The sequence below is a fragment of the Mixophyes fleayi genome, chromosome 2, assembly GCF_038048845.1.
Source record: "Mixophyes fleayi isolate aMixFle1 chromosome 2, aMixFle1.hap1, whole genome shotgun sequence".
NCBI classification, from domain to species: Eukaryota; Metazoa; Chordata; class Amphibia; order Anura; family Limnodynastidae; genus Mixophyes; species Mixophyes fleayi.
Genome location: NC_134403.1, coordinates 43,580,867 through 43,608,635, shown reverse-complemented (window position 1 = coordinate 43,608,635; position 27,769 = coordinate 43,580,867). Strand labels below are relative to the sequence as shown.

At 42.8% G+C, this 27,769-nt stretch overlaps 1 protein-coding gene across 6 annotated transcripts in view; it reads right to left on the bottom strand.

Annotated features, from left to right (window-relative positions):
• Window positions 1–27,769, bottom strand: part of LOC142140900 (protein mono-ADP-ribosyltransferase PARP4-like) — a 200,752-nt gene that overhangs the window by 122,722 nt on the left and 50,261 nt on the right. For all 6 annotated transcript variants that reach the window (XM_075198877.1, XM_075198878.1, XM_075198881.1 and 3 more), the window contains exons 22-30: window positions 27,548–27,725; window positions 23,811–23,881; window positions 17,684–17,871; window positions 15,953–16,052; window positions 13,950–14,120; window positions 13,011–13,091; window positions 8,324–8,404; window positions 6,588–6,683; window positions 1,377–1,475 (exon numbers count right to left, since the gene is read on the bottom strand). In XM_075198877.1, coding sequence (XP_075054978.1) covers window positions 1,377–1,475; window positions 6,588–6,683; window positions 8,324–8,404; window positions 13,011–13,091; window positions 13,950–14,120; window positions 15,953–16,052; window positions 17,684–17,871; window positions 23,811–23,881; window positions 27,548–27,725 — 1,065 coding nt within the window. The remainder of the gene's footprint in view (window positions 1–1,376; window positions 1,476–6,587; window positions 6,684–8,323; window positions 8,405–13,010; window positions 13,092–13,949; window positions 14,121–15,952; window positions 16,053–17,683; window positions 17,872–23,810; window positions 23,882–27,547; window positions 27,726–27,769) is intronic.

The following is a 27,769-nucleotide window of genomic DNA, read 5'->3' as shown; positions in this document are numbered from 1 at the left end:
TAACCACTAGTTCTTTGTCAAGCCCATCTTGCAGGAATTCAAGAATAGTACCTATGGATGGACCCTTAGATGAAAACTGTTTATCAGAGCACCATTTACAAAAAGTGTCCCAAATTCTATAATCTGTCTTGGATGTTGACCTTTTCCTTGCATTTCAAGCGTAGTGATTACTCTACTAGAAAGCATTGGTATTTCCAATGTCTTCTCTCAATAGCATTACCGCTAGTTTCCAGAACCCTGGGTTTGGCTGGTTTATCGGACCGTGATGGATCAGGTCTGGTTGTAGTGGAAGGAATGTGTTTCTGCACCGCTTGCTATAACACCTGAGGGAACCAAGCTCTGCGTGGTCAAAAGGGTGATAATGCTATTACAGTTACCCTGTCCCTCGTTATTTTAATAGCACTTGAGAGATTATGGGCGTTGGTTGAACTGCCGTTTACTGAGCAGGCATCCATAGCCTCTGCTTCTTTGCCAATATGTCTGGCATGAAACCTCCTTATCTTGGCAAAAGTCTCACAGGTCTAGAGAAGATGCCCTATGTTATGCAGCTGCCGGAGGATGGAAGCTCCTATATGGAGGGTGTCACTCTGCAGATGGTGCCATACATGCTCATATGGCTGCCGGAAGCTTCACTCTCCCATATGGAGGGTGTCACTTCGAAATTGGGGCCTATGCAGGCTCATATGACTGCACGGGGGATGCAAGCTCCCAAGAAGGGTGTCACTCCGTGAGTAGGCCGTCCCCCCACCTATGCACTGTTAACACTCAAGAAGTACAGTTGCCAGAGTTTTCAGGAGGAGCTATCTCCTAGCCTCTGGCTTCTTCTGGCCATAGAAGTAGGTAACAGAGAAAACCAATAAACCTGCACTGCCTGACTCTACTACAAGATACACCCACTCTACTACAAGGACAGAACAGAAGACACAGGAACGAGGGAGGGGTGTAGCCCTATATACCCTCTGGGTGGGTCTTCTTTCCTGACTCGCGTGCAAGTAGGGATTAACCCCATAGTATATGCTGACATGGAGGAGGAAAAGGAAAGTGGAGATGCTGCCTATAGCAACCAATCAGATTCTAGCTGTCATTTTGTAGAATGTACTAAATGACAACTAGAATCTGATTGGTTCTATAAGGCAACATCTACATTTTTTCAAACCCGCAGCTTGATAAATTTACCCCTTAGTGTTGAATCTGTCTGCAGTCTTTCACACTGTTGACACCCTTCTCACCCAAACTGTCCGCTCCTTTAGTTTAAGGGATACAGCCTAAGTTAGTTCTCATCCTATTTCTCTCACAATTCCTTCAGCCTCTCAATCATAGACTATAGGTCTACTCCTCTTCCACTGTCTACACAGAAGTGACAAAGGTATACATACAGACTCATCAGCTGTCCAATTCATGTACGGCAATATATCCACATCCTCTGCAGATATAATTTGAAACACATTTGGTTCAATGTTCATGTCTTCTTTACTCTGAAAGATAAAACAGTGCTTTCATATTGCAAGTCATGATTCATTGGGAATGCCACAAATACCAGCTAAAATAAATGCAAATTATTTCACATTTTTGTACCACATTAGACCATATGTTTTTATTATTAGCAAAAATTCTTAATCATATAGCTTTGTGGCATTAAACAATAAAGATTGTAAGCCTTTTCCTTAAAAAGCGGGTCAGAAAAGAGGATTTTTATACTTATGATAAATCTGTTTCTCCGATTCCATCTGGGTGACACTGCTATCATGACCCCTCCCCATGCAACCCCCTGTAGCTCCTCAGTTTAATTATAAAGCCCCGATGCAATCGCCAGAAGGAATACTAATTTTACAGGTTAAGAACCGCATACTGCAGAATACAATGGTTCAAATGGAGGGCCTTGGAGCATATTAAGCACCAGGTTGAGATCCCAGGGTGCTGTGGGCAGGACATACGGTGGCTGAATATGCAGGACTCCCTGCAGGAACGATTGTATATCCGGCATGTCCGCCAGGCAAAGGTGGAAAAACACAGTAAGGGCAGAGATTTGAACATATAAAAAGAACAGACGAAGGCCTGCATCCAGGCCATCCTGGACGAACGCAAGGAAGCATGGGAGACGAAGAGTAGCCAAGTGGCAGTCGTCTCTCACACCATCTAATGTAGGTGCACCAAATGCGGTGGTAGATACAAGCCGAAACTGGCTTACGAGCCCGCAAGAGAGTGTTCACAACTCTGGGATAGAACCCTCTGGAACGCTAAAGGCTGGCTTCAAATGCCATTCATTAAAGCCAGCCGAGACAGGTGCTGATGTCAAAATGGTCCTTGGAGAAGGCGGTCATCACGAATGGTAGATGAAATCCTTGACCCACCGCCATGAAAAGAATGTACGCATACTATACTCGACGCGGCCAAGCGGGAGCCACCAGTATTACTGGGAGTACCGCCTGCCTGATCCATCTGACAACACGGTGAATCATGGGAATGGGGGGTGGAACAGATAGCCCAACCGGAGATCCCAAGGCATTGTCATGATGTCTATGGCCACCGTCAAGGGATCCCTTGCTCTTGAGCAGAATCTGGGTTCCCTCCACTTGTGCCTTGAGACCCCGCCTTTGGTCCAGCAACTGGAAGATCTCCGGATGAAGTGACAACTCCCTCAGCATTACAGCATGTCGGCTCAGATAGTCCGCCTACCAGTTCTGAATGTCTGGGATGAACACCGCCAAGATTGAGGGAACGTGTTGTTCCGCCCAGGCCAAGATTTTCCCCACCACCAACATTGCTGCTGCACTTCTAGTTCTGCCCTGTCTGTTGACATAAGCCGAATTGCAGACAACCGGGGATCCCTGAAGGATGGTCTGGGCACCCTGAAGAGCCATCAGAATGGCTTCAATTCCAGAATGTTGATTGGGAGGGAGGTCACCTGAATCGACCAAAGACCCTGAAGTCGTAAATGAAGGGCCACAGCCCCCCACCCCCGCAGGCTGGCATCTGTGGTCACTATGATCCAGGACCATGGAGCAAAGGACCTGCCTAACACTAGGTGGTCCTGGACCATCCACCACTAAATGGACACCTTCGCTTCGGGTGACAACCAGATCAGTTGGTGTTCCAAGTGCAGATGGGATTCTGACCACGTTGTTAAGAGGTCCCATTGGAAGCAGTGGGAGTGGGATCGACTGTAAGGAATAGTCTCGAAGGTCGACACCATTTTTCCTAGAAGCCGCATGCATAGGTGAATGGATGGTCTGTGGCAGGCCAGAACCCATGTTATGTCCTGCATTGATCGGGTCTTGTCCTCCGGGAGAAATACTTTTTGCTTGCTGGTATCCATGATGAGCCCCAGAAAGGTCATCAGCTGGCAGGCAATCAATTGGTATTTGTGCAGGTTTATTAACCAGCCGTTGCTCTCCAGGAAGTCGATGGTAAGTGCCAGGTGCTATTTCAACAGACGAGCTGATGTGACCTTGATAAGGAGGTCATCAATAGAGCGTATTATTTTCACCCCTCTGGAATGAAGACATGCTGCCATTACTGGCATTATTTTTGTGAACCCCCTTGGCGCTGTGGAGAGGCCAAAAGGTAGTGCCTGGAATTGGTAGTGAGCCAATCCCACCGTAACTCTGAGGAAGGTTTCATGTCCTTCCCAAATTGGGAACGTGATTACCGATCGGAGGGATTCCATGCGAAATCTGTCCACTCACAGGTATAGGTTTAACATTTTTATATTTAAAATATGACGGAATAAGTCATCTGGCTTTGGAACCAGAGAAAGGTTGGAGTAGAAACCTTGACCTTTCTGGTGCCCAGGAACTGGGCAGATGACCCCAGACGAAAGACGAGAGGAGACATAGAGAAGCATCGCCTATCTCCTTTCTGGGTTGTGGGGTAGGGTTGTTGCAAAGAACCAATGAGGGGCTGGACCCGACAGGTTTATCATGTATCCCGTCGTCATGATCCCGTGAATACAAAAGTCCTTGGAGGACACAGCCCCCTGATCTTTGAATAGACGCAAGGAGTCCCCCCACTCCCGCCTCCCCGAGGAGTGGTGGATGAGAGTCAGGCTGCCGTCTTTTCCAGAAGCTTGGATGAAGGCCGTTTTGTAGAGAAGGAGTGAACCTCTGTGAGAGTGTCCCCTGTTCCCTGTTGGTCTGGTTCTATTTGCCTGGCCTATAGAGGAGGATCTGCCCCGCCCCCCAAAAGCATGAACCAAACCTTTGCACTCTAGGCTTGGGTACATTCACTGGAAGAAAGGCACTTTTGCCTCCAGTGGCCTGGCAAATAATATTTTCCAATTCAGGACCAAATAATACTGCAGCTCAGTAAGGCAGTGATTCTGACGATTTTTTTGATTCTGTATCGGCGTCCCAAGACTTCAGCCACAGAGTCCTTCTGGCTGCAATTGCCAATGTGGATATAGAAGATGAAATGAAGGCTGCATTTTGGACAGCTTCGTACAAGTATCCGGAAACATCCTTGAGGTGTAGGGCAAGGGGGAGCAGGTCTGAGTCCTGCAATCCTACCGCCAACTGGTGAGCCCATGATTCCATAGCTCTGGCGACCCATGCGGATGACAACATAGGTCTGAAGGAGGTGCCTGCTGCAACATAGATGGATTTTAAAAATCCCTCTATCTTTCGGTCGGTGGCATCCTGCAGGGCAGCTATTCCCGGCACTAGGAGTGTGGTGTGGCGAGCTAAAGTGTCACTGCTGTATCCATGTTTGGAATCTGTTTCCAGCGGGCCAGGTCCTCCTTCTGAAAGGGGTACAGAGTAAGGAACCTCCTTGTGATAATGAATCTGCGGTCACGCTGTTTCCAGGATGCTTCCATAATCTCTTTAAGCTCTACTGAGTGCGGGAAACAGATTGCGTATCTCCTAACTTTACGAAAGAGACCAGGGCCTGACGCACTACTACTACCAGGTCATCAATTTCAAAATAAAATAACACTAAAATCTGTGGCGCAACAGTAATCAGAGGCAGCTTGTAGCAAATTCAAAAAGGTCACACCAGAACCTACTTATATCAACCAAAATAACATCAAGAATTTGCTGACAGGCGCCAATTCCCTTTATATATTGGCGCCTGTCATCAAATTCTTGATGTTATTTTGGTTACCAGGTCATCAATACCTTGATGTCTGGAGTACTGATCCAGGTCCATAACCTGTACAGAATCAGAATCGTCTATGAACTAGCCCTCCTCTTCTGATCTCTCCTAATCAGAGAGGGACAGAAGAGGATTTGTGGATCTGAGGCGCATGTTTCTTGGAGAGTCTGTTATGGTTAATGACTACTAACATGAGCCTGTATAACAGGATGTAGAGTCTTCATCTATAGGAGCCGCCTTTCCCGTAGAGCTCATTGCGCTCACAGGTACTCAGATGCCCCCAGGTCTTACACTCAGTATAGTACAAGCTCATGAATGTAGCATAGTGCGGAATAGCGGCTGATGACAAGCGAAGCGCGGCCAGAAACAGGCCGTGGTCTAGGGTCCGAAGCAGGTGACGAGGTGAGGTACAAGCAATAAGTCAGGACTGGCGGCAATAAAAAGGAAATCCAGATAACAAGGCAGAGGTCAGGGCATTAAGCAAACAATCCAGAATCCAGGAGATCAAGCAAAGGGTCATACACAGAGAATCAATCCAAAATCAATCAGCAACACAGACAGGAGCAGGCAAGCTAACAAGGAACTAGACGCTATAACAGGCAGGGAGGCTAAGTCCTCCCTGCCTTAAATATACATGTTACCCAATGAGGATGCAGGATCCCAACCTGTACTAATCAGCCCAGGAGGCAGTAATTACTTCTACAAATCAGTCTTAAGAGGCTGCAATTACTTTTAAAGAACTGCGCGCACGCCAGGCTGTGTGACAGCCGAAAGGGCGCAGCGCCAGGGAGGAGAAAGCATCCCGGCTGTTGCCCAGGTAACCGGGACGAGGAAGATGGAAGTGACGTTCCGATCGTCATGGAGACGGCTGGGACGCGGACACGCTAGGGCAGTGAGTCGTGGCGGCCATGTCAACCGCCGCGGCTCGTGACAGTAATCTCACCTCATGATAAGAATTTCTCAAATATCTTCAGTTCTGATAAGCTCTTGAAATCTTTACATATAAATATTGAATATTAACAATAGCACTTTTACAAAAGCTACAAAGGCTTTTGTAGATGGTAAACACCGTGAAAGATCAGGATGGACGTTTACCAACTGCAGCAATAAAGCTTCAGTCTGTAGAGTACATATAGAGGCCAATTCAATTCGGCCGCGATATTCTAGAAATAACGCGGCTTGCGCACTATTACCGTTACTACGATAAAAATGTGCAGTATTACTGTCAGTACGGTACGGTCATTTTAACGCTGATTTATTGAACTATGTTTTGAGCGTTATACATTTTGGTTCAACTGGATTCAATGCAGAAAAAATAATGGTCCTCAGATAGTAAATAGAGACACTTTCTAATAATACAACAATAAGATAACGTATCCCATGAGCATTGAACAAAATTCCTGTATTTCCCATATTTTCTAGATATAATTATTTATTATATATAAAAATTAGTAAACACATTATGGCAGATATGGCTGCTCAGCTTTCACACTCACCCGTTTTTCTACTGCAACAAAGCTTGTGAATTGGGTCACGATTGAGTGTCGCACACTGAGCTCAATAATGTAAGACTTCAACTCTTGTTTCTTCATCTGTACAAGAAGGGTACAAAACAAAGTGATTTACCATCACCAAATTCACCAACATTCACCAAGCTATAGTCATACTGATTTGCTAAATAGTCATCCTATGGGGAAAGAAGAACATAACAACAATTTTAATCGTTATCTTTGAATACATGTGGCCAGCTTAAAAACTGTGCAAGAGTCCTGTAATAACAGAGCTGAATATGTATTTGTCATATTAATATACCTCCACCATCCAAGACAAATATAACTGTGACATCAAACATGATAAGGACAACCTGGTTTTCACTATGGAAAATCTTTAACTACCACATTATGCACCAACGCCCTAAACTACCATTGATGCTGGCAAAGTAGGGGTAGAACGGGAGATCTAGAAACCTGAGCTTAAGTTAGCAATGCTCAGAAAACCGTCACAAAGCCATATATATTATAAATAGAGGGTGTTGCTTGGTGTCCTCTTCCTCCACATGTGCTTGGGAACATGTTTTAGATTAAATTCCAGAGCCTTAAGGGTTAAATTATGAAAATAAATGTTTACATGGGGCACTTTGTATAAATATTTAAACTGTTTTAATATTTAAAATTCATCCTGGGGGACCAGTGGGGATCGGACGACTTGGGTAGCTCCAGTTACCGCTCATAAAAACCAGAGCGATGGAGCCAGAGGATCTCCTATTCTTGGTGGTCCAGTATGACTTTGGTGGGTCCCGGCAGTGGTGGACTGCTTTCCCTGCTTCCAAGTGCTTGGAGCCAGTGAAGGCAGGCCTGGGAGCCCCCACAGTAGCTAGATGCAGAGTTTGCATGAACCATGTAGTAACTAGCATGAAAGAAGGGTGATGGTGGTGTTGGACCACTAAAACCCAGTTCCCTAAAATGGGGACTGAAGAGCAGCGGTGCTGATCCCCTTACCTGCAGATCCAAGGTCTACAGCAGAGCTTAAAGAGCTCTGACAGCTACAGCAGTAAAACTGCTCCCGCAGGGTTTGGTTTCCATCCCTCTGGAGCCAATTTTGCCTTGGCTAGATCCCAAATTTAAATCTCCCAGCCTGGACTAGTGATGCGAGAGTGGAAAGGGGACTGAGCCCTCCCTCTCACTGGCAGTGTGTGGACAGGGGATCATCCTACCCATCACTGAGTGAAATTTTAAAAGTGTGAACAGGAACCAGGTTGATTCATGTGCAATATACGGTAAGTGAATCAACTTGGGCTGATTATAGGAATAGGTGGTTGGATTACCCACTGCCCTATATAAAAAGGGCATCAAGGACCTATGTAAAGTGTATTCAATCAATATATGTGTGTGTGTGTGTGTCATCATTTACATTTAGTGGTGTGTAACAACTCCTTATAGGGCGATATTTTAGCAATAAACTCAACTCTTTCTAAAGACCCTGCTCTGTTCCTCCAAGGCACCTATTATCTGCTGAGATCCTGTGACACTGCCTAGCAAAATATGAATACTGAATTGCATCCAATGTTAGTGCATGTCAATAAATTATACTGGTATCTGTTTGGTAAACATTTTGTTCAGTGTATACAAAAAACAAACAAAAAACAGACGACATGCACATTGCATGTGTGTTTTATATTTAAACTATATTTTGTGTTCATAAAATGATCAACCATTAAACACATTGTACTGACCTCATTCTCATGTTCCTTTTCGTGCAGAATCCCATCCTCATAATCTCTAATTAGAGCTCGAGCTGTAAGTTTGTGGAGTATCTAAAGAGAGTGAAGGAGAACAAGAGTGTGCGAAGTTAGGCAGGTGGTTGTATTTCGCAACTAGAACCTATAATTTTCATAGCTTCTGGTTTCCTACTTATCATTATCATTTATTTATAAAGTGCCATCATATTATGTAGTGCAGCACAATGAGAGTATCATTAAACAGATAAATAACATACATAGATAACATAAACAACATACAAACACTTTAAACAGAATGTAAAGATGTACCTGGTCAAATGAGCTTACTATATAAGTGTGGGGAACGATTGATACATAAAGACAGTGGAATAACAATTGTGGCTGGTTGGGGGGAAAAGTGTTTGGCTATCGTAAGAAGCCATTGGCGACAGTCATTTCTGCAGCTACCTCTGGTGTGGTTTGGTTGGAGTAATGAGAGACAGTTCTAGGTGGAGACACAGTGACAAACAAATCCACAAGACTGGGCCATTCTTTAAGTGGTAGGGAATATAACAATCAGTGTAATAAAATGTTAAAAGTAGCACAGAGTTATTTATCTTATCCCTGCAAGTATTCCATTCATCCCAATAAGAAGCTCACTGTGAAGGGGCCAACACTAAAATATGAAAAATTCTAGCTCTGTGCAAGAGTGATAATATCCTGCTCAGACTCTTACAGATTTCCGGGACACCTCCATAATGGATAATCAAGGTATTTATTTTACCTAACTAAATAAAATATACATTTGGGTGGAGTTATCTTTTATCATGTTAAACAGTTGACTATGCATGATGTAGGTGTGTGATGATGATGTGAGTCAAAATGCTTCCAATCTTTCCGATATTTAATCTGTTCATTGCCCAACTATCACTTTTTACTACCTGGGTACTTATACTCACAATAAATCCGTTTCTCTGATTCCATCTGGGGGACATTGCTACCATAGATTGTGTGAGTGGAGGTGGAGTTGGCACTTAACTAGTTAACATGTTAATGTATCATGCTGACAAACCCCTCCCTTCTGCAACCCCCTGTAGCCTCTTCAGTCTAAGTATAAAGTCCCAAAGAAGGGGAGTCAACCAACCATAGACCAGACAGCAGAAGGGAGGAAACGCTATTTCTTGGTTCACATGAAAACTGGAAGCCACCTTTGGTAGGAAAGCAGGAATTGCGAGAACCGCCCTATTATCGTGAAAGATAAGATATAGATCACGACATGAGAGAGAGCACCCAATTCAAAAACTCTACGAGCCGATGCAATAGCTAGGAGAAATATAACCTTCATAGTCAAGAACCATAATTCCGCAGTGTGTAACGGTTCAAAAGGAGGCTCTTGAAGCATATTAAGCACCAGGTTAAGATCCCAGGGTGCTGTGGGTGGAACATATTAAGGTTGGATATGCAGGACTCCTTGCAAGAAGATCCTGACATACGGAATGTCTGCCAAGCGCAGGTGAAAAAACACAGAAATGAACCGAGACGAAGGCCCGCATCCAGGCCATCCTGGAGAAAAGCCAGAAAATGTGGAAGACAAAAAGAAGCCGTGTGGCATGGTCGCTCTCACATCATCTAATGTAGGTTCACAAGATGCGGTGGTAAATATGAGCCAAAACTGGTTTTCTAGCCCACAGGTTGGCCTCAACAGCCATGTCATTAAATTGAGCTGAGGCAAGTCCTGATGCCTGAATGGTCCTTGCTGAAGAAGGTCTACTTGAATAGGTAAACTTCAGACTTGGACCTACCGCCAGCCACAGAATTTCTGCATACCAAACTCGCCGTGGCCAAGTGGGAGCCACTAGTATGACTGGGAACCCCCGTTGCTTTACTCTTCGAAGGACACAGGGAATCATATGAATAAGAGGAAAAAGGTAGCCAAACCTAAAGTCCCAGGGGAATTGTCATTACGTCGATGGCCACCGTCAACGGGTCTCTTGCTCTTGAGCAGAACTGTGGTACTTTCCTGTTGTGATGTGATGCCATTAAATCCCGATCCGGGAACCCCCATCATAGGACCAGGGACTGTAAGACCTCCGGATGGAGTGACCACTTGCCCAGCTTTACTAAAGTCTCACCCCCCTGTGTCAGGGCATTTGCCCACGCTGGTGTTTCCTCTAGTGGCGGTGCGCTAACCTGAGCCTGTACGGCTAGGGTACCCCAGCTGCAGTCAGTACAAAGCGCCCCCGGTCCTGTAGTCCAATGGGTAACTCATCTTTACACATGGAACATGTATAATATTTTGCCTGAGGTGCCTTTCCCTTATCAGACATTTTATAAGGGAACAATATAACAGTAATCGAATGGAATACAGGCAATCATCATCATCATTTATTTATATAGCGCCACTAATTCCGCAGCGCTGTACAGAGAACTCACTCACATCAGTCCCTGCCCCATTGGGGCTTACAGTCTAAATTCCTTAACATGCATACAGACGGAGAGAAAGAGACTAGGGTCGATTTGATAGCACCCCAATTAACCTACTAATATGTTTTTGGAGTGTGGGAGGGAACCGGAGCACCCGGAGGAAACCCATGCAAACACGGGGAGAACATACAAACTCCACACAGATAAGGCCATGGTCGGGAATTGAACTCATGACCCCAGCGCTGTGAGGCAGAAGTGCTAACCACTGAGCCACCGTGCAGAGAGATACTAACTAGTCTATGACAGTCAAAAATTAGTATCCCTGTTAAAGATTATATGTTATGCACTTAGGATTTAACATTTTAATAAAAAAAGCTATTGCAACACCAACAATTTTGTTTCAATAAACCCTTATCTATGTTATAGGGAGTATATAAGACAAAGTGGTACTTGGCCTTCCAATCAGGCAAAGATGTCTGGAGCAGGAGAGGTCTGTCAGCAGCTCGGTGTCCCTGAGGAATAGCTTCTGCCCTATTTCCCAGGCAGTTGTTTTGGCGCCCTTGGAATGTTTCAACTGCTATAGACTGCGGAGGGGGGGGGGTTCTGTCTTAGTACCGTCCGTGCTGCGCCTGTTCTGATATTTCCTGCTGTGGAATGGCGATCTGCTGCATCTATTATATGCAGCAGTAGCTCTAATAGATTCTTGGTGGGCGTTTACGTTGGTGGACAAGTGCCCCCCTCCTTTGCTGAGGAGGGAACTTGATACATTCCAAGATGGCGAACCCCAGCGTTCCAATTACCGGCGCTCTTTGCCGTTTTTGGCAGCATCGGCACAACAGTCCTGTATCAGCGTGACAGCGGCTATAAGCTGCTTGTCAGCGCTCAGTTCTAAGTGAAACTAAAACTTTCCAATGTTGTTAGTGAGAGCCGTCCAGCTCTCACTATCTGAATAAGTGTGCTCTGTATTAGTAGAACAGAGCACACTGCTGCCAAAAAGAAAAAGATAAAATAAAGTAAAATAAAAGGAAAAAAATTGTTCCTAGCATTAAAGTAGTTAAGTGCCCAAGGGAGTTGGTCCTAAGACTGAAGAGGCTACAGTGGGTTGCAGAGGTGTCAGCATGATACATTACCAAGTTAACCTGTTAAGTGCCAACTCCACCTCCACTCTCACAACCCATGGTAGCAGTGTCCCCCAGATAGGATGAAAGAGAAACTCAGATTAAACATCATCAGCAAAGGGCAGTGGTGGGTAGAAATATATTGCAAAACAAGCGGGCAACTTCAGAGCAATGGTCTGCAGATTTCAACCTATGGCATGAGTAACCAGTTCCAGCAAAAACAAACCTGATGAGAACTCCGCAGAGAAAGATATCATAGTCAATGTTTCCAAAAGTAACCGTTTTGGTGCTTCCAAGATGTTGTGGGGAACGCAGTCTCCTGGCATTATTTGGGCACAGTCATTCCCTTAGAAAGCAAGGTTAATGCTAATTGCTATTTAATAGCCCTTTATTTTCCAAAAAGGAAGGGGTATGTTCCAGAATGACACAACCACAAAGCATATGTGGTTACCCAATGATTTGATGACATGACACTATTATTATCCATCTGTCGTAGTATTGGTCAGCTGATCTGAACCCTGAAACAGTATTATTTACCACCATCAAGAAGTTAGCAGAGTGACTTTTATGTGAAATAGTGGTGCTGCTTTCATCCTGCCCAATTCCAGACTTTTGTTGACTCAATGCCACAGTGCTCACATGCCACATGTAGTGTCCTATTAAGATTTTTACTGGTGTTTTAATTTTTCTGTCCACTAACTGCATATATGTACTGCACTGTAATATTATACAGAAACCATTAGTGGATGACTATACAAAGAGTATATCTTTCTGAGGAGTTTGGTGTCATTACAATTTTTATGCAAACCATATCTGCAGATAATGTCTTTGAAAACTCCATAATCATTCCCTATATTTCCAGACATTTCCTTAGTACTGAACATAGTTAAAATGCAATAGAATGACATCACAGTCAAATAGAAACAAACTAAATGTCCTAAACATCTTGTAGAGATGGCCGTAATTTTTCAAGCACTTTTTATTTATTTTTGTAAACGGGGGGGTGGGGGGGGGGGGCGGGGTGTTGGTTATATGTTCCCTGTATGTAAGGATATGTGCAGAATAACATTTGTAAGATATGACCTGTGAATAACAAGAATAAGATAATAATAATATCACAGACATGAGGCATAGAAGTCCCCAAAAAATCCAAAACATACTGTTCCAGTTGTCTTCTGCTGTTTGGTGGTCGAAACCATGTTTTCCAATTCTTCACTATTGATCAAAGCTTTTAATGTGGCCTACAAGTGGACAGAATGGAAATTCAATTTGCATTGAAAAACAAGATATAAGGGAATAAATTCTTGAAAATATATTCCTTACCAGCTCTGCAATTGTTTGCAATGCTTGAAATAAGTCAACAATAAGTTCACAAGTTTCGTAAGCAGTAACAGCCCGATAAATCAATACAGGAAACATCCTTTTATCACACAGGTACAACTAGGTATTAGGCTCTTTGACCACCGATGTCAAGTTTTTACATAGAAGCAGTGGTCAATTAGCATCTGTTTTTTACTAACTGAGAGTGATTTCAGCTGTGACTTGCTACTGGTTGACTGCCTCTTAACACAGTTACCAATGTTCACATGTATATTGTTCCAACCCCAAGTTGAAGTGCACACCCTTGGTGGGAACGATGCTGTGTTGATTGTAAGAACCTTTCAAAAAAATTAACTAATATTACTTGAATTGAATAACTATCATCTTCCTTTAGGGGGCAGGAGCTTAATGGTAATAATTGCACAGTGCAAACAAACACCCAAAATCCCTGTCATACCTCAATTGTAATTGGATAATTGAACCGTAATTGACACAAAATATGTAAATCCTATGGAACTTTAGTATTTGAAAGCAATGACCACAAAGTAAGGAGTCCCAAACTGAGAGGTGGAGGGGGGGGAAAGGGGGTCTATGTAATGAGAGGAATAGCCTATGTTACGCTGGAAGGAAGACTATCTTATGCTTACATGATACTGACTGTGTTGCCAATGCTGTGTATTGGAAGAAGACATGAAGGTTATCCATGGCCTATACAAAGAGGGGAGGTCTTACCTAACTTTAGTAAATCCCATCCTAAATGAAAAGTATAATACACTTACCTGAGTGCAATGAGGGACAAACCCATAGACCAAAAGATGATCATTGAAAAATAAAGCCGGCATGTTTGCAGGGGCTTGCACCGGTTCAGGAGGATTTCTACCAAACTGCCTCCACTTGACTGAGACAACTGTACATGCCGGCGACTGCAGCCTCTTATCCTGTTTGTCCATCTGTAACAGTGAACACATCATTTGAAACTCAGCATCAGAATCTGAGGGCTGTTGGAGTATTAATCTTGTTTTGTTTGTTAAAAAAAATACATTGCACCCAGCAACCAATCAGAAGTTTACCGTCATTTTCTAAGCTGCACCAGAAAATGGCAGCTAAAATCTGATTGGTTGCTATGGTCAACATAACTTTTTTAATTTGCGCACGTTTTCATAAATGTCCCTCAGTATGTTGTTAGGTGTTATAGTTATTTGCAATTTGAGTGCTTTATAGAAGTGATATTGCTATGTTGTATCTACAGCCTCAACAATATTAATTACCTTACATTGCATTTTTACCTTATATTTTATGGCATAATATTAGTGTAGAAAAAACATCTATAATGAATGTTATGCTGGTTTGGTTGAGGTCATGATGAGATATACACAATTCTTTGCTGTGCCACCTCATTATGTAATCAATGTGAAATCTGTACTTGATGATTAGGGGTCTGTATAGAAAAAAAATGTCACTTTATACTACACTAATACAGTCATTAAACATAGTAGTGGACCACTCAGTGGTGGCAGTGGACAAAGCAAAAACAAGCATAACATCCATATATTTTTACTATGTTGCTGGTTTGCCTAAGTATTTTGCCAAACCTAAATATTGATTTTTAATTAAGAGCTTCAGGAGACTTTTTTTGAACTCACTGCAAAATGCTTTTTTGGTCAGGTCCACTGGGTTGAAACAAAACTGTGGGGTATAGTGTGTACTACTACTAGGCCCCCAAGTAGTAGTTAAATATATTTATAGAAAAGCATTTGGTAATATAATTATAAATTATTTGTAAGCAAAGGACAGCTTATTATGATCCTGTTCCGTTAGTCTTACATTTTATGTATTCTTAGTTTTAAGGTATATGCTAAGGTATATCCTATGTTTCTGTTAAAACCCTTTTTTAAATGTATTAAATGTATAGTTTGTTGCATAAATATTTTCATAAAAATTTAACACTGTTTTCTTGTTCAGAAACTGAGAAGAACTTAAAATAAAATATATTTTGTGTTCAATTAATAATCTAATGATTTATGGTGTGTGATGAAAATGCTTTGTGCTATCATTCTACTATAGTAAATTTGCTATTACAAAATAAAAAATATTTGACAATTCTGAAGGAGTCGGGAGTCGGTCAGTGGTAACAGAGGAGTCGGAGTCGAAGGTTCGGTGTCCCGCTCTGCCCCCCTTCACTGGAACGACCTCCCTTGCTCCATCCGTCTCTCACCCAATCTGTGCTCCTTCAAGCAGGCACTTAAAACTCACCTGTTCCTTTAGGCCTACCATCCATCCACTTAACCTCTCATCTCTTCTGTTTCTCCCATGGCCCCTTTTTTTCTCTCGCCTTTGCCTCAACTGGCTCCCTTCTGTGCCTGATTTGTTTACCCTCCCTTAGGATGTAAGCTCGTATGAGCAGGGCCCCTCTTCCCTCCTGTCTCCATACCTGTTCTTCCGCTCCGTCTCTACTGTATTTGCCTGCCCGGAGTTTTGAAGTACTGGTACTTTGTGTTTATTGTTCTGTACTGTTTTACCCTGTATAGTCTACTGTTCGTACTGTGTACGGCGCAGCGGACACCTTGTGGCTCCTTACAAATAAACGATAATAATAATACCGACTCCACAGCCCTGCCTCTAAGGTACCATTTTTCGTCACCTTTTAAAAAAAGCTGGGGTTTATTTTCCCTTTATGAAATCTTAAATTTAACTGTTCCTTATGCTCAATATTAAGCTCAGTATGACGTGGAGCATATTATGACACATTCTTAAACAAACCAAACAGTGTGGTTGAAGTTACCTGATCTTTCCAACTACTCTTAGATTTGTCTCCAAAATATTCAAAGGCTCCAGCACCCCGGTGTGCCAAAAACCGCAACATATGTTTATTTGCTGTAGCCCTGGGGTAAAAAAACAAAAACACATCAATGTTAAAATTATGCATGTGGAAAAGTTACATTGTAAATAATATGATAAATAAGTAGACTACAAAAGTTGAAGGACATCTACTTTAAACATCAATAGGTTTGATTGCAATTGACTGTATTAAAAGCAGAAGATAACTTTTGTTGTTACTTTTACGCTCAAAAAACACACAAGCAGCCATCACCTTGCCCTTACATTTGATGATTCACTCTAACTTGCATACTGCAAACACTGGCATTACACAGGAATAGACCAAAAGGGAAAAATACAATAAATAAATAAATAAATGATTAAAAACGAGAGCCCCAGAAGCAATGAACTCATGGTGATAGGTGTACTTTTAATAATCAGACATCTTCTTAAAAGAAGTTATTTTTAAATACTTTTTTAAAATTACAAAATTAAACAAAAATAGTAAAAGAAGAACACTTGTCTATGATTATTTTTCAAGTCCCTAGAAATATGTTCTTATATGTGATCCCCTTTTTCCTCACATTATTTTGGGTATATATTATGCTTAATTTGCTCTAGTTCTGGGAAATTATAGGGAGCACAAATGAGTGCGTTGGTTGGTTGGTTGGTTGTTAACTTTCTTTTCTTTACATTTTTTTTTTTTTCTCTTTATATTTAAATTTTTATATCAACTGTTTGGGTTGGGCAATGGTGAATCTGTCAACAGTTAGACTGTCAACACGTCTGTCTACATGTTTAAAATGTTGACATTTTGACTGTCGAAAGTAGTAATGTTGACAGTCACAATGTCGAAAGTCAAAGGGCAATGCTAGCAGCATGCAGATTGTTCATGGCAGCCCAGGCTTGCTGGAACCTGTAGTTCGTCAAAGTTAAATGCATTCTTTTCTAACCATTTATTACCCCACACACACACACACACACCACCCAGAGGTGTGGTAAGAGCGCTAGTGCTGTCAGAATGGGGCTGGGTATGCCTAGAGAGGGGGCCCACATATGTTTGGCGGACACCCACTTCCTAGAGAATCCAACCCCATGCTGACCAGCCTGGGGCTGGTTAGCATCATGGCAGGGGGACTCCCTGCTGCGGGTTTTCACTGCTGTAATGCCACCATCTGTATTTTATCTGTGTCGGCAAAATTGAAATACCGCCATTTAGACGGTCGGTATTTCTTCTGTCAGAATTTCGTACCTAACCCATTTAAAGTCCACATCCATTCAATGTAAAAAGGCTTTGAGTGAGCATTAATGGTTTACAAGGGATCTCTGTCCACAAATAAAACTGTAGTGTAACATTTCCCCCCTGCAACTAGCAAGGACATGGGAATTACGGTATTTAGAAATCTCAAGATATATAACCCCGAAAACCTTCTCAATTCTCTAACTGGAGGAAAAGTATGAAATTCATACCTGAGATGTCAAAGTGCTCACATGTCAAACCTGCATTGTTGGACGGGTGGGGGGAGGGTGTGTGTGTATATGGGTAAGGGAGAATAACTCACAAATCACGAGTGTCCTGGAAGTGAAACCCTGCAGTTGTGCTACTTGGGTAAATGTGGTTGCTATATTTTCATTCTCTAGGTGGATTTCCTTCTTTATGCAGTAAACATAACAATAAATAATGATTATAACTTACCCTACACCGCAAGTAAGCAAATTAATATGCCCCTTATTTTTCTTCAGGATCTGAAGGACAAGGTGCTCATTTTGGAGATGCCCATCAGAGATGAGGAGGACTCTCTGACATCCTGTTGAGGGTCTCAGCAAACACAAGGATTGTAGAGGCTTCCAGAACTCTGTGCTTCCCATGTTGGGTTTGGCCATCTAGGATTTGGTGAAAACCATACAATAAGCAAAGGTAAAATGAGAGTACATTTAACAGTCAATGAAACAAACAATATTTGCAGATTAAGTAGAGCAAATATCTGACTATATCTATTGTCTTTGTGGTGGCTGAGATTAATTAGTGCAAAAATAAATGTTGTATGGACCCTATATCTGAGAAATGTCATATAATTTGAAAATAGGAATTTCATACTTACATTAAATCCTTTTCTCTTAGTGTATAGTGTAGGATCTAGGCTAGAGGCACTTTAAGTCTATTAACAGTTGAACATAGTTCCTCCCTCTCTATATTAATCCCATCGCCATGGTGAATGATGTCGTCAAGTAGAACCGGCTTCTTACTTGATCGCGATTGGCTGAAGTCGGTTTGAAGAAGAGTCGTCATCGGTGTTGGTCGGGAAGGAGCCTGTCACTCACCGGACTGTGAGTGCTACTTCTCGTGTGTTTAGGAACCGTGGCCGTCCACCATCCTGAGGGTCTGCGCATGTGCAGTCCTTTCAAACCTTCAGTACATGTTCCTTTTAGTTAATTGGCTGATCAGGCAACACTCCCTATTTAAAGCACCTGTGGTCAATACCTCGTGGCCTGATCTTGGAGTCTCATTCCCCATGAGCCTCTGAAGGTGTTCCTGTGTTTCCTCGTTTATTCAGCTCCTGCTGATTCCTGTTGTTCGTTTGTGGTTTCCAAACCACTTCAACTCTCCTGTGTTTCATCGTGACTGCACCAGCTGATTCCTATCCGCTGCCTCCGTGCTTCTACAGTTTCCAGCTCACCTCAACTCTCCTGTGTTTCATCGTGACTGCACTAGCTGATTCCTATCCGCTGCCTCCGTGCTTCGACAGTTTCCAAACCACTTCAACTCTCCTGTGTTTCATCGTGACTGCACCAGCTGATTCCTATCCGCTGCCTCCGTGCTTCTACAGTATCCAGCTCACCTCAACTCTCCTGTGTTTCATTGTGACTGCACCAGCTGATTCCTATCCGCTGCCTCCGTGCTTCTACAGTCTCCAAACCACTTCAACTCTCCCGTGTTTCATCGTGACTGCACTAGCTGATTCCTATCCGCTGCCTCCGTGCTTCTACAGTTTCCAAACCACTTCAACTCTCCTGTGTTTCATCGTGACTGCACCAGCTGATTCCTATCCGCTGCCTCCGTGCTTCTACAGTATCCTGCTCACCTCAACTCTCCCGTGTTTCATCGTGACTGCACCAGCTGATTCCTATCCGCTGCCTCCGTGTATCTGCAGTGTCCTGCTCATCGCAACCCTCCAGTACTCATCGTGTCTGCTCAGAAGAAACAGCGCAAAATACCTTTCCCCCAAACCTGGGATCCCTGGAGATCCACATAAAAAATGTCAAGTCTACGACACCAATAGTTAAAATGGTACATAAAGAACACCCTACAACAGATACCTGAACCTTAAGAGAACTAAGGTGCAGACTGGCATCGAACCCCTCTAGTAAGAACATAAGTAGCCTTGCAAAACAAAAAGCATAAGTAGGAAACCATTTCCTCTTGCACTAGAAAATATATGTTCTACAGACTCATTTTATAGCCAAAACCAGTTTACTTGCCAAAGATTGGTTTGCACCGCATGATCAGGCAAAACTAAGAATCATGGCTTCAGCAGTCACGCCATTAAACCCAGCTGCTCGAAACCCTGTAGAAACAGCCTTAACTTACAAGATCTGGTCAGAGCAGCAGATGCCATGATGGACCTGTCGCCATGGAAAGAATGGCAGTGTAAAAAAAGCCCTTCAAGGCCAATCTGGAGCTACCAGAATGACTGGGACGCCCTCTTTCTTCACCTTTTTCAAGACCCTCTGAAGCATGGCTACCGGAGGGAACAAGTAAAACATGTGAGACCACCAAAGGAACGGACATGGTATATAGCAAGACCGTCCAAGGATCTCATGCCCTGGAGCAGAAGAGCTCCAACTTGTGGTTAACCCAAGACACCATCATGTGGACATATGATTGTTGACAGGTGGAGTGAATCTGGCAAAAACCCCTGGTTGCAGAGACCATTCACCAGAATGAAGAGTCTGCTTGTTCAGAAAGTCTACCTCCCAATTATCCATCCCTGAGATGGAGAGTGCCATGATGGCCTGAACATTTTGTTTGGCACACCTAAAGATTCTATGGGGTAGATTCAGAACATCACGGCCGAGGGACTTTTACAGAAATCTTCACTGATATTTTCCTCACGCCCCACAGAGTTGCAAGGAAAAATGAGCATATATGTGCAGCAGTAATGTTCTGAGGAATTCCCCCCTATGCGTCTCTCACATGGCTAGTGGACTCCTGGTGCCAACATGGTGAATGAGGTATGCCACCTCTATGACATTGTCCGACAGCATCTTCACCGCCCTTCCCCGCAGGAGATGGTCTGCACTGACCAGAACGTGAAACATTGTTCGCAGTTCCAACACATTGATTGGAAGTTTGCATACCGCCAAAATCAATAGAACATGAAAGCGGACATGAAGAGTCATAGTCCCCCCCCTCCCCCATCAAAGAAAAACCTGAAAGCTTACATCCATGGCCACCCACCAAAATCCAATTCCAGATTGAGAACCTGCCACATTTGCATAGATGATCCATCTGCAGCCACCAAAGGAGTGACAGACACCACCTAGCTGAAAAGACAAAGGTGAGATCTGATCTAAGTGGGGAGGAGTTCCAACTGAAACTGCCTTGCGTGAAACTGAGCAAACTGGACGGCCTCGAATTTTAACACTATCTTGCCCAGAACCTTCATGCAGAAGTGCACTAAGGTCTGTTTGAAAGCCAACTTAACATTTTTTGCAAGGCCTGAATGTTTTCTATTTTTGGGTGTCAAAAAGAAGACCCAAAAATATCATCCACTGTGACCTAATCAATTTGGACTTCTTGAAGTTCAGAATCCAACTATGGGTTTCTAAAATCTTTGCTGTCAACTGCACATGGGACAAAAGCACTGACAGCGACTCTGCTTTGATGAAAAGATTGTCCAGATAGGCAATGATCGTCACTTTCTTGGTCTGCAGCAGAGCCGCTGTGACCGTCATGACCTTGGTGTTCATTGAGGAGCATAGTGAGCCCAAAGTGAAAAGCCCAAAACTGGCAATTATCTGGTTGAACAGCAAACCTGAGAAGTGACTTATGTCCCTCCCAGACAAGAATGTGTATGTCACGGCTATGGGTATTTTATGGATCCCTTTTGCCACTACTTAGATGTTATAGCAGTGGATGGTGGAGGTTGAACAAAACACAGAAGATGTAGTAGCGTTGCAATATAGTATATTGATAGATGGTATAACAGCAACAGTATAAGATATGTACAACTCCGCAAGCTGAGTACATGGCAGTTCACAAAATACAATGAAATAACGAAAGAAGTTCAGTTGGTAACCAATAACAACGGCATGAAGATAGAACGCACATAACTTGAATAACTGAACTGGCTACTAGCTTGGCAATATATTCTTAATAACAGTCCAGCAACTAATAATTAGCAGAGTAATAATAAAAGATCAGGCAATGAGCCCATAACCTTGCGAGGTTCATATAGTGCTCCAGGACCAATGAGGTTTAGGGAGTGGTCCAGATCACAGTAGCTAGGAACACCTGTGAAAGTAATGTCTCAAAGAGAAGCAAGCAGAATCATGGTTCTTAAATGGACCTGACTATATGACCGGCGTGTGACAGTGTGAATATGCGTCCTTGATGTCCAAACCCACCGAGGACTCATCCTGTTCCATGATGTTTATTACCGATGTCAAGTACTCTTGAATCTTGAATCCCAAAGCTGGGTGTCTAAACATTTCAGAGTCAGAATTGATCTGAAAGAACCATCGGGTGTTTGAACCACAAGCAGTGAAATAAAAGCACAAACCTTTTTGGACGGCCTAGATCTGGAATAACCTCCCCTGATGAACTCAGGGAGTGAATAGCCTGACGTTTTGTCCAGTTTACGGGAGGTCCTGTGGTAAAGAACCATCTGGGTGGAGCCCTGAGTAGATGTATCATGTATCCCCGATCCTTCTCGCCCAGGCACCTTGGTGAGCAGAATGCCCAACATACCAATTACTTGTCTGAAGAATTGGCTGCTGGACGTCTAGCAGCCCAAACCTGCCTCTATCTCTGCAAACCACCTATGAAGCCAGAAGACTGCCATTTAGAACGGCGAGTCCTTGTTCTTCCAGAGAACCAAAACGTTTGGAACCTTTGGACTCTGGAGCATCAACAGGAAGGAAAGTACCTTAAACTCCTGTCGCCTGACTAACGATGTTAGCAACCTGAGGCCAAACAAAACACCTCCTGACTCCACATCAGACTCCCAGGTCTAAATATGATGAGCAAAAACTGCAGAGGCTGATTTCCTAGACCCAATTAGTTCCATGTCCAGAGCTGCCTCTCCCAAGTAATCCGTAGCTCTCTGAATATGCTTCACCATAGGAACAATTCAGACCATAGTTACCAACTAACAAGCATTCGGAACGCTGTTCAGACCATCTTTAGTCAACTAAGCAAAGGCCAATGAAGTCGTTAAAGAGGCTCCTGGTCTCAAGAATGCCCTTGATATTACGGTCTCCACCATCTTTAAGTATGGTATGAAATGGGTATGGTAGATGTCCTTGAGAACCACGCAACAGGTGTGCCCACCTTAGAGGGCATTTCTCCTTTACCAATATCCTCAGAAGGAAAAGGATAACAATCCTGCAACCTAAAGGACACCTGGAACTTCCAGTCTGGCGAAGGCCACACCTTGCCCAACAAATCATCCAACTGGGAGGAAGAAGGAAAAGAAAAATGTTCTTTTCGCCCACAGCTTAAACAGAGAAATATCTGCAGCCTAAGGGACTGCAGTGTCTGGGATGTCTAATACCTGGCGCACTGCATGTATTAGTTCATTCACCCCTTGACGGTCAGAAAGGACATTCTCACCAAAGAACGAGTCTAAACATCTGACCGTACAAACACTTTGACCTCCTCGGAGGAGAAGTTTGAATCTGAGGCATTCCCAGGTTTGGGTGCCACCAAACTCCTGCGCATATGTGAGGTAGACAGCATGGCGGATTCCAACATCCTCTCTTGTGAGGAGAAAACCTTAACCAGGCCCAGAACTGAAGTCACCAGACTTTTGGCACAAGCCAGGTCCTCTAACAATGCCGCCACAGGACCCTCATGATCTTAGTCTGGCGTCTGGTAAAGCCAGAGGGATTCTGGGAAACACCTCACTTCTGGAAACAAGCAAACTATGCAAGATCAGCAATCGAATTGGCTAGAAACCTAACCCAGACAGGCTCCAGCAAGTCCGAACCGTGCCTCCCACAAGGAGTATACTCTTGTCCCACATTGCACCAGGGCCCAGAACTGGATTGCCAGCCATAAAAAACAACAGTCCACTCCACCAATCCAGTGCCTAGTAGGGGCTTACTTACAGAATGATCCTTACCTGACCCAGCCTTATGAGAAAGGAAGAGACTGTCCCAACCTCCAAACCTAGGACCCTCCGCAACTTGTTCTACATTCCCTCTTCCTGCAATGTGCTGAGTTAAGGTAATACTCACCTCCTGCCTTTACTCCAGTGTGTGGTGAAGTCGCGGCTGCCGTCCTGCTGTCACTTGCCATAGCCTGTGAAGGCAGTAACGGGCTCTCCTGAAGGCATCCAGCATTGGGAGCTGGGTGGCTATAGCAGAAGCACAGTCCCCAGAGACCCTCACATGCCCCGCATTCTATCGCCAAACCCAGTGCTTGAAAAGGCACTTAAACTAAAGTGAGGACTTTACAGAAGAAGAGGGCGAGAAGCTACGGACAACTGTTAAGCTATTTACAGTGCCTGCACAACTGGATCCTACAATATAACCCAATGTACACCAATGGAAGTCTAAGAAATAACATAAACAAACAAACAATATGCCACGTTCCTTACTTTGATAAACGTCTGCATCTCTGACATTTCACGTTTCTGCTGACAAGGATAGAAATAGAACTCTTTATAAGCTGTGAAAAGAAAAACGTAATTAAAACGTGTGTATACACACACACATTATATATATATATATATATATATATATATATATATATATATATATATAAATATATATATATATATACATATATATATATATACACACACACACACACACACACACACACACACACACATATCTATTTTGCCCTGACACAGACACACCCTGTCTGTTTGCTGTGGGAAAGGACATTTTAATATATTTAATTGAACAAGGGAGAATTCCAGCTACATAAAACAACCTTACAGATAAGCGCTTTATTATTTAATTCTGGAACGCACAATCTAATGTGGCTGGGTATATATTAGCTCTACTTGTTTGCCGGTATTGCACTATTTGGTTTTCAGTGGATATATATGATTACGAGTGAAGTACCCAGGCTTCGTGTACTGTTGAGCATGCTTTCAAGTTTATATGTGGTACGCATATACACACACTTTGGTTTTTGGGACTATATTCCCTAAAATACTACACCATACGCGCCTTTCCCTTCTGTTTTGCTTTATAGATTTCCTTATCGGTTTCACCACCCGAATATTGAAGGGAGACTGCCACTTTGTATGAAGAAGGTGTCCAGGTGTGAACAAAAATTGGACTATTACCAACACGATCTCGAATGGAGCGCCACAATTATTGCTATTGTTTTATGTGTGTGTATATATATATATATATATATATATATATATATATATAGTTTTTTATTTTTATTTTATTTATTTTTTTAACAAATTTTATTGACATTTTTCAAAATAAAAGTACAACATATGTTGCCTTAATACAACTCATAACAGTGAGAGCATTGAGAGTTTGTGAAACAGATAGGGTATATACCAATACGGAACCAATACAGAGGGAATGGTCGTCGTGAGCAATAAAATATGAGCGAAAGTGAATTAAAAGTATAATTGTTATGAGATATCAGAAGTACCATAAAGGGAAGACGGGAAGAGGCTGAGGGAGAGGAAAGATCAGAAGATGAAAACAGAGAGGAGAAGGATAGGGGGGTAACGAGGATATGTTAGTAGAGGGAAAAACAGAGGAGAAGAGAGGGGTAGTTTTTATTATTTTTTTAAACATTTTAGTGTGATTTTTTTTTTTTCAAACAAATCAAATTTTCTTAGGGGGAGGAAAGGACACAAAACAAAAGTGAAGGAGGAATAGGTAGGGGATACACTTTGTAGTTTAGCAACGTACAAAGTGTACCACTAAAGCATAAAAGACATTGGGCTAGATTTACTAAGCTGCTGGTTTGAAAAAGTGGGGATGTTGCCTATAGCAACCAATCAGATTCTAGCTTTCATTTATTTAGTACCTTCTACAAAATGACAGCTAGAATCTGATTGGTTGCTATAGGCAACATCCCCACTTTTTCAAACCCGCAGCTTAGTAAATCTAGCCCATTGTCTTGTTTTTCCCCAGAATGACAGACAATTATGTATAAAATAGTATTAAATCAAGCCTATTATGGAACATTTAATGTAGGAGTGTAGTGATGATTTTGAGTGGCGGTAGGGGGGGAGGGCAGAGAAGAATGTTAGCAAGGGCGGTTACAGGGTGGTGCAGCTCCACCCAATATGAATAAAGGAGTCATCCTGACTACACTTTCTCCAGCAAGCCTTTGAGGATTTAGATCACATGAAGTCTGGAGGGAGGAACAAGTACAATCTATATAGAGCAATTTATAGGTGCTTTCATTTATCTGAACGAAGGACCACACATCTAGTTCTAAGCATATTGTACTTCTCTTTATCAGGTTGATATCAAGCCGCTTAAACTGGAGTTGCATTTGCTAAAAGTCTGAGTGATCTTGTGACGAAACGGAGATTGATAACACCTTAACCAGCATGTCCCTCGTTTCTTACAAAATGTGGATTATAGCATGTACTTTTTATAGCCCTTGCTTTTGCTCCCCAGCTCAACAGAGTACAACTGCATTGTCTAATTACATGTAGATAAGGGGACATTGTAGCTCATTGTAAACATGTATATTGTTTATTGCATATTGTTGATATTGCAGTGAAGCTATTATTCATTGTTATTAAAGCAAAGCCAGGTGGGTTATGGGTAGGATGAGATTCAGGCTACAGATGAGAGGGCTGTAGCTACATTCATTCTCCCCCTCCTGTCTCTATAGGAAGCAAGGAACAGCTGGGGACCCCGTGACATCACAAAGTAGTGTAAGGGGTTAATTTTAGGAGGGGCTGACTGCTTTCTTATCTTTGGAGGTGGGGGAGACCAATTAGTATCCATTGTTCTCCATAGGACTAGTCCAAACATTTGTCTGCATCCCAACAAGGGACTGATGATGTTCATTCATCATCATCATAATTTATTTATATAGCGCCACTATTTCCGCAGCGCTGTACAGAGAACTCGCTCACATCAGTCCCTGCCCCATTGGAGCTTACAGTCTAAATTCCCTAATATAGACACACACTCACACACAGACAGAAAGACAGGGAGAGACTAGGGTCAATTTTGATAGCAGCCAATTAACCTACCAGTATGTTTTTGGAGTGTGGGAGGAAACCGGAGCACCCGGAGGAAACCCACGCAAACACAGGGAGAACATACAAACTCCACACAGATAAGGCCATGGTCGGGAATCGAACTCATGACCCCAGTGCTGTGAGGCAGAAGTGATAACCACTAGGCCACTGTGCTGCCATTCTGTGATTTGATTCCTGGAAGGTGGAAGGTCTGGTGTGGAGTTGCCGCTCTCTACCAGAGACTACATATGCAACTGAGAGCAATTCAGGACAGCCAGGTGACTGTAACTCCTTAAGCTAGTGGTGTAAGGGACAGATAATGTGGTGAACCTGCCTGGCATTTATTGACTGTGTGTATGTAAAATTCTAGTGGTTGTTTTTATTACAATAAATGTATTGTTTTACTTTCTAACTGCATTTGCCTGAGTGACTATACGAATCCTAGAAGGTCCCTGGCATAGTAAGGCACCACTGAGTGGCCAGCCAGCATGAAGTGGGTAGAATTGGGCCACAAAACCCGGTATCTTCACAGATCTGATTGATGAAATTGAGTTGTATAATTAGCTAAAAGTGAAAAACAACTGGCACGGGGACATGGAAACATTGCTGAATCTCTGAGAACTCGGGGAAAATCCATAGATGGACGATATCAGTGAAGAATTTTATCTTGTGAAGGATCAATGATTTAAAGGATTTATGGTTTTGCCTCAGAGGGAAGGCCAGGTTATTCCATAGTGGTGTCATTAAGGGGAGTTTGTTTATAAGTTGGTATGCTAATGTCATTAGTCACAAATACTGAGGGAGAAAAGCATTGTGGGTGGGATAATCGAGGGAGGTGGTCTATCTTTAACTGAGATCCATAGAAGAATGTAGGGAGACAACATGTCCATAAAGTTACCTTCAATATCTACCGAGAGCCTAGTGTATCTATTAGAATGGAAAAGAACCATTTGATTGAGGTAGGTTGCGACATAATATTTTTACACATTAGGAAAGTGTTCGAATATTATTCAACACAGTGTTTCTTGTGAAATACTTTTCTCCAAGTTACAGAACTAATGAAAACATTTGGATAATGTATCAATGAATTCTACTGAAGCATTTTCTCATGAAACATATAATACTTCTGTCTATCTAGATTTACTTACTTGATCCAAAAAGGATAATGTTGATGGATTTGTAATATAGACAGTTAACTGCAAGCAGTGCAACCAGTTTAGCACTTTTAAAACAGGACTCCATGGAATTGGAACAATCAAGGCATATAGTTATATTTACATCCTCATATCCATTTTCAAACTGAGGCTGAAATATCAACATGCACGCCTATGAAAAAACAAAGATGGAATTGAACATTCAGTGGAAAACAT